The sequence below is a fragment of the Procambarus clarkii genome, chromosome 25 (genome assembly GCF_040958095.1).
Source record: "Procambarus clarkii isolate CNS0578487 chromosome 25, FALCON_Pclarkii_2.0, whole genome shotgun sequence".
NCBI lineage: Eukaryota > Metazoa > Arthropoda > Malacostraca > Decapoda > Cambaridae > Procambarus > Procambarus clarkii.
The window spans coordinates 21,075,017-21,082,516 of record NC_091174.1 but is presented as its reverse complement, the minus strand read 5'-3'; the positions used below and the strand labels follow the sequence as shown (position 1 = coordinate 21,082,516).

Genomic DNA, 7,500 nt, shown 5'->3' with positions numbered 1-7,500 from the left:
GTGATCATGTCTCCACTTACTCTTCTGTCTTCCAGTGTCGTGAGGTGTATCTCACGCAGTCTTTCCTCGTAACTCGTGCCTCCTAATTTTAGGACTAGCCTAGTGGCATACCTCTGAGCTTTTTCCAGCTTCGTCTCGTGCTTGACAAGGTACGGGCTCCATGCTGGGGCCGCATACTCCAGGATTGGTCTTACATATGCTGTGTACAAGGATCTGAATGATTCCTGAAGGCTGTTCTGATGTTACCCAACCTCGGATATGCCGCAGATGTAATTCTTTTTATGTGGGCTTCAGGAGACAGGTTTGGTGTGATGTCAACTCCTAGATCTTTCTCTCTGTCCGTTTCATGAAGTGTTTCATTTCCCATTCGGTATCCTGTGTCTGGCCTCCAGTTTCCACCGCCTAGTTTGATGACCTTGCATTTACTAGGGTTGAACTTTAGTAGCCATTTGTTGGACCATTCATTCAGTCTGTCTAGGTCATCTTGTAGCCTCCTACTATCATCTTCTGTTTTAATCCTCCTCATAATTTTTGCATCATTAGCAAACAATGAGAGGAACGATTCTATACACTCTGTGAGATCATTTACATATATCAGAAACAGTATAAGTCCAAGGACTGAACCTTGCCGGACTCCACTGGTGACGTCTCGCAAATCCAAGGCCTCACCCCTTACAGGGATTCGCTGTCTTCTGTTGCTTAGGTACTCCCTTATCCAATGGAGTACCTTCCCTTTTCCTCCTGCCAGCATTTCCAGTTTTTTCACTAGCCTCTTTTGTGGTACTGTGTCAAAGGCTTTCTGGCAATTCAAAAATATGCAGTCTGACCACCCCTCTCTTTCTTGCCTGATTTTTGTTGCCTGGTAGTAGAATTCAATTAATCCTGTGAGGCAGGACTTGCCATTTCTGAACCCATGTTGATGCCGTGTCACAAAGTTCTTTCGCTCCAGATGTTCCACAAGCTTTTTTAGCATAATCTTCTCCATCAACTTGCATGATATGCAGGTTAGGGACACTCTCCTGTAGTTCAGTGCCTCCTGTTTATCTCCCTTCTTGTATATTGGGACTACATTAGCCGTCTTCCAAATTTTTGGCATGTCTCCTGTTACCAGTGATTTGTTATTCACTATGAAGAGTGGCAGGCACAGTGCTTCTGCTCCTTCTTTTTGTATCCATTGTGAGATTTCATCCGGGCCTATAGTCTTTGCCACATCCAACTCTAGCAAGAGCTTCATTACATCTCCCTTGGTAATCTCAAACTCTTCTAGTGGTTCCTGGTTAACTATTCCCTTTCTTATCTCTGAAATTTCCCCTTGCTCTAATGTGAGGACCTCCTGGATTTTTTATTCAGTTCCTCGCACACTTCCTTGTCGTTCGTAGTGAATCTGTCTGCCTCTATCCTCAATTTCATTACCTGTTCCTGTACTGTTGTTCTTCTCCCGGTTTGGCTATGCAACAATTTAGATTGAGTCTTTGCCTTGCTTGCGATGTCATTTTCGTATTGCCCTTCTCCCTCTCTTCTCAACCTGACATACTCATTCCTGGCACTCTGGTATCTTTCTCTGTTTTCAAGTGTCCTGTTATTTCTATAGTTTCACCACGCCCTTTTACTTTTCTGCTTAGCTAGTCTACATCTCTGATTAAACCACGGGTTTCTCATTTGCATTTCGATGTTTTCCTTTTGGACCGGGACAAACTTGACTGCGGCCTCCTTACACTTCTGCGTGATGTAGTCCATCATGTCTTGTGCCGTCTTTCCTCTGAGCTCTGTTTCCCATGTTATATCTGTTAGGATTTTCCTTATCTCCTCATAGTTTTCCTTTCGGAATGCTAGCCTTTTGTTTTCAGTTCCCCTTCTCGAGTTCTTTAACCGTTCTTCAACCAGATACTCAAACGTCAGTACACTGTGGTTGCTCATTCCTACCGAGGCCTCGAAGCCGATATCCCTTATGTCGGAGTCGTTCTGAGTGAAGACTCGGTCAAGTCTCGCTGGCTCATCGTTTCCTCACATTCTTATGGATTCCCTGACATGCTGGCTCAAGAAGTTTATTGTCGCCACCTCCAATAGTTTAGCTCTCCACGTATCCTCACTTCCATGTGGTCCCTTGTTCTCCCAGTCAATCCTTCTGTTATGGACCCATCACCTTCGTCAGGGTATAGAGTGGCAATTCTAGCGCCATATATGGGTCTGTACTCAAACTACCCTGGAATTGGTCGCTACGTAGACAACTCCATCTATTGGTGGTGGCGTGACAGTGGCAAATGACTCCAGTTTCCTGCCTTGGCCAGCCAGAGAGGTCGTTGTGGATGACCTCTGGTAAGGTGGCAGATCAAGATCAGCGCCACCTAGGTTGTGCTACGTGCATAATGTCAACTCGCCAGTGAGTAAGTGTTACCTCCTGGTTTCCCCGGTGTACTGTCCAATTAACTGATGACGTGTCAGTACTGAGGAAGGTAGTTTACCTTGGGCAGCTTACGTTCTCTCGACTTAGTCCTGGAAGACGACTAAGTAAGCAGCTGCTGAATTGAAGTAGTGTGTTGACTGCTGTTGGAAGTCATATTGGAAGAGATCAGCATACCCCGGGACTGGCTTAGGGGAGAAAACGGGCGAGAGTGAGGTGCCTGTTGGGAAGCGCTGCTAGCTGGTCGCTGCCAGGGGGTTCGCTAACCCTGTATTGGTTGTTTAGTGGCGGTGATCAGCGTGTGGCTGAGGTCTTCTGCCAGCGAGTGGCTGGAGAGTGGTTGTGGTGTATAGAACCACTCTCCAGCCACCGCGTATATGACAGTTGCACATCGTGATACTGTCAGTGGGCTGGCTCACATAAAAGGTGAACTCGCCAGTGTTTCCCAGTATGGTTGGAAAAGGTACTGAGTAGGGGAAATGCTGAGGTTGGAGAACACTGCATGTGAGCGCCAGGTGCCCTGAGTGAAAGAGACACCTATGTACATAAGTATAGTAATAGTCTATTTATTATAATTTAAGGTTTAAGTTCATCCATCAAGAAACCGGTTACTGATCCATAGTGACCGGAACATCTTCCATGATTGAAGTCCTCCATGATGAGCAGGATGGGATCTATTTCTCCAGGCAGCAGAGACAGCCCTCTCAATTATAGAGTTAACTGCCATGTTGTTGTTGACATACTCTTGCCTGGGTCTTCTGTCATTTGGTGGAGGGTTATATATCATTCTACTACTATTCTTGGTCCTCCCATTATCATGGTGCCTGTTATGTAGTCTCTGAATCCCTCGCTGCCTGGAATAGCCATCTCCTTGAAACTCCATTTATTTCTCATTAGTAGGGCCACTCCACCTCCTCCCCTACCCTCTCACTCTTTCCTTATTACTGTGTAGTCCTGGGGAAACACCGCATTCATTATGATTCCTGAGAGTTTTGTTCCTGTGAGTCCGATTACATCTGGGTTCACTTCTTGTGCTCTTTCCCTTAGTTTACTTGCCTTGATTGTAATCCCATTTATGTTAAGAGTACATCACGCTGAAACTGACTCTCTTCTGTCCTTCCTCAGTTTCTGTTGATTCCCCTGAATCAGGGGGAAACAGGCAGGGTCTGGGATGGGAGGGTCTAGGGACCTGGGGGATCTGGGGGTGTACGGTGGCTGGGAGGATCTGGTACGGGGAGGGTAGTAAAGGAGGGAAGGCTTGGAGGGGTGGGGGGAGAAGAGAGGGCCGGAGGGGGGGAAGCTTGGTGGGATGGGTAAGGGGGGGAAGCTTGGTGGGATGGGTGAGAGGGGGAGGCTTGGGGGGGTGAGGGGGAGGATTGAGTGGTGTGGGGGAGGGAGGGCTTGGGGGGATGAGGGGGAAGGGAGGCCTGGGGGAGCAGAAGAGGAGGGAGGGGTAGGGGGAGAGCTGTGTAGGGTGAGAAAGAAGGGAGGGCTTAGGGGAGAGGGGGAGAATCTAGGGCTTAGGGGGGGGGGGAGACGGGTGGGCATGGGGGAGAAGGGAGGGCTTTTCGGGGGGGGGGGAAGAAGAGAGGTCCTGTAGTAGGGGGGAAGATGCCCTGGGTGAACACTTAATGGGGAAGCTGGCAGGGGTTGGGGCAGGCAGGATGTCTATTGGGTGGAAGGTGGGGGTGGTGCTCCTCTCCCTGTGGCTGTTTAACTGCTTGTGGCTGGTTACCCACTCAGCTGTGGGATTGTAGGGTTCGGGGTTGTGGTTCCCTTACTCCCTGTACTCACCTAGTTGTGTTTGCGGGGGTTGAGCTCTAGCTCTTTGGTCCCGCCTCTCAACCGTCAATGAACAGGTGTACAGATTCCTGAGCCTATTGGGCTCTATCATATCTACACTTGAAACTGTGTATGGAGTCAACCTCCACCACATCACTTCCTAATGCATTCCATTTGTCAACCACTCTGACACTAAAAAAGTTCTTTCTAATATCTCTGTGGCTCATTTGGGCGCTCAGTTTCCACCTGTGTCCCCTTGTGCGTGTGCCTCTTGTGTTAAATAGCCTGTCTTTATCTACCCTATCAAATCCCTTGAGAATCTTGAATGTAGTGATAATGTCCCCCCTAACTCTTCTGTCTTCCAGCGAAGTGAGGTTCAATTCCCGCAGTCTCTCCTCGTAGCTCATTCCTCTCAGCTCGGGTACTAGTCTGGTGGCAAATCTTTGAACCTTTTCCAGTTTAGTCTTATCCTTGACTAGATATGGACACCATGCTGGGGCTGCATACTCCAGAATTGGCCTGACATATGTGGTATACAAAGTTCTGAATGATTCTTTACACAAATTTCTGAATGCCGTTCGTATGTTGGCCAGCCTGGCATATGCCGCTGATGTTATCTTCTTGATATGTGCTGCAGGAGACAGGTCTGGCGTGATATCAACTCCCAAGTCTTTTTTTTTCTCTGACTCCTGAAGGATTTCCTCTCCCAGATGATACCTTGTATTTGGCCTCCTGCTCCCTACACCTATCTTCATTACCTGTGTGTGTGTGTGTGTGTGTGTGTGTGTGTGTGTGTGTGTGTGTGTGTGTGTGTGTGTGTGGTGAAAAAAAACATAAAAAAACAATTGATTGGTTGACAGTTGAGAGGCGGGTCCTAAGAGCCAGAGTTCAACCGCCGCAAGCACATCTAGGTGAATACATCTGTACCAGCCACTTTAAAAATCATTTAGTCACAGAACTTACAGAGGTAGCAATCATTTTCACTGGATTCCTAACTCACTGGAATTTTCATATTTTCATATTTGGAGTATTTCATATATTCATATTTGACAGAGACGGGGATAAAATCTTGTGCTGTTTAATAATTTAATTATTCATTCGTAAATTGTTTAACTTCTTATTGCTGTATAACTGGGTATGGCTTCTCAAGTGGGTCATGACTTGTAGGCACATAACGAAACTCACTAAGTAAGCACTCTTGAGGGACCAATTTTTAGCTGTGGAAGAACTGCGACTTACAAATAAAAAGAGCATTTTATCAGTTTCTGTGTTGCTTCTTGCATTTATGTATTACACATTGATGAATGTATTGCATGGTGTTGCAGAGGCCGGGTTGCAGGCTGCCCGACGCACCTCACCGTCTCCAGCTACAGAGACCTGCTGCACCAGCTCCCTCACTCCTCCCAGCCGGAGCAGGCTCGTGGCACAGCCCTCTATGTTACGGTGAGTCTGTCACAGTCCTCTTAGCTGGAGCAGGCACGGGGCACAGCCCTCTGGGTTACGGTGAGTTTCTCATTGTGCTATCTGCCATTTTCAAATGACTATAAACCACACTGTAATTAGTTGTAAATTGCCAGTGATTATTCTCCCATGGAACACTGACCCAGTACTGACCCGTGGAACAGCACAGCGTCGAGGTACCGTTGGTGTATGAATCGCCACGATTGGCTTTGTTGGCCAGAATACCAATGGTGTCGAGTTCCCCAAGGTTGTGTACTGGCTCCAACCTTTCCTCACTCATCTGGGTGGCTTCTTAAAGAGACTGGTCAATAGGAAGACTGGCAGCGAGCCGTCACTATATCAGATTGATTTTCTCAACAGGAGCTAATGTGTTAAGCCTTACCACTGGACTCGTTATAAGATTTCCTCTTGTGTAATGCATCAGATTCATGCCATAAATATTCTCTTTGCTTAGTATGTATTTATTCTGAATATGTATTCATTATTTATGAATATGTATTTTTATTCTTATAAAGCCACTAGCATGTATAGCGTTTCAGGCAGGTTCTTAATCTCAATTCTTCCCTGGAAAACGACCAGCCAATTCGTTTAATAACCAGGTACGCTTTTACTGCTGGGTGAGTAGAGGTGTGCAGTTAAGGATTGGCGCTTAGTCAGTCGTGCCCGGCCAGGATACGAACCCAAGCCAATGATGCAAGAGCTCTAGTCAGAGCAATAAAAGTTCTAAACAAGAAAATAGTCAACATAAGTCCTAAACAACAACATAATCAACAAGATGGTGGCCGACAGGTACGGCCAAACCTGTACTACTCTGCCAAAGTACAGGGGGATGGCACTCGAGGCACAGTGAAGTTAATGACATCATCAATAGGAGCCTCACCCCAGAGAGTCAGTGAGAGAGAGCCAAATTACCTAATGCTCCGTAACTCTGCTCTTATTGGTCGCCCAGATGGTATCACAGTGAACCCCCTGGAAGAATGGTAAGCAGTTGGCGTGGGACTACACATGCATATCAACCCTGGATAACACCTACATTGACTTCAGTGTTGCACAACCGGGTGGCGCTGCCACTCACAGGGAATCAGCTAAATTCCGTAAGTACAGAGAACTGATCATCACTACAATTTTGTCCCCATTGCTTCTGAGACACTCGGCGCCTGAGATTATCTTGAGATAATCTTGAGATTATTTCGGGGCTTTGCGTTCCCGCGGCCAGGTCCTCGACCAGGCCTCCTTTTTTTGTTACACATCCCCCAGGAAGCAGCCCGTAGCAGCTGTCTAACTCCCAGGTACCTATTTACTACTAGGTAACAGGGGCATCATGGTGAAAGGAAACATTTTTCCCATTAGTCTCCGCCTCCACCGGGGATCGAACCCGGAACCTCAGGACTACGAATCCGAAGCGCTGTCCACCCAGCTGTCAGGCGTCTATTACCCCGCCTGGGGTAGGAGTAAAACCAGTTTTTTTTAAGGAACTGGGTTCTAGGCTAATTGAAACAATAAGAGACCCTAGAGTTGCCAGCTTCCTCTTACAGCACTTTAGCATGGCGATACGGTGGGGAAATGCACACTGCATTCAGGATTCCTGCCCGCCATCTGAGGAGCTGCAGGAACTCGTCAACTTATGATAATCATTTTTGTACCCTATATGTAACTCACTTTTTGTAACAAAAGTTCAAATAAAACAAACATACATGTATATATATATTCACATGAATGGGGTGGTAGAAGAAAATATTAAAGTGTTCAGTGAGAATCCACAAGGTCTTCCCTGAATACTCTTTATTTTCTTCTCCGAGGCTATCGGTCCCTACACTTGCACCAGCGGTGGAACCCTCACAATTTATATATATATA

General features: G+C 46.9%; 1 protein-coding gene across 3 annotated transcripts in view; it reads left to right on the top strand.

Annotated features, from left to right (window-relative positions):
- LOC123756335 (uncharacterized) overlaps positions 1-7,500 on the top strand; it is a 327,128-nt gene that overhangs the window by 280,817 nt on the left and 38,811 nt on the right. For all 3 annotated transcript variants that reach the window (XM_045739404.2, XM_069331354.1, XM_069331353.1), the window contains exon 3: positions 5,509-5,626. In XM_045739404.2, coding sequence (XP_045595360.2) covers positions 5,509-5,626 — 118 coding nt within the window. The remainder of the gene's footprint in view (positions 1-5,508; positions 5,627-7,500) is intronic.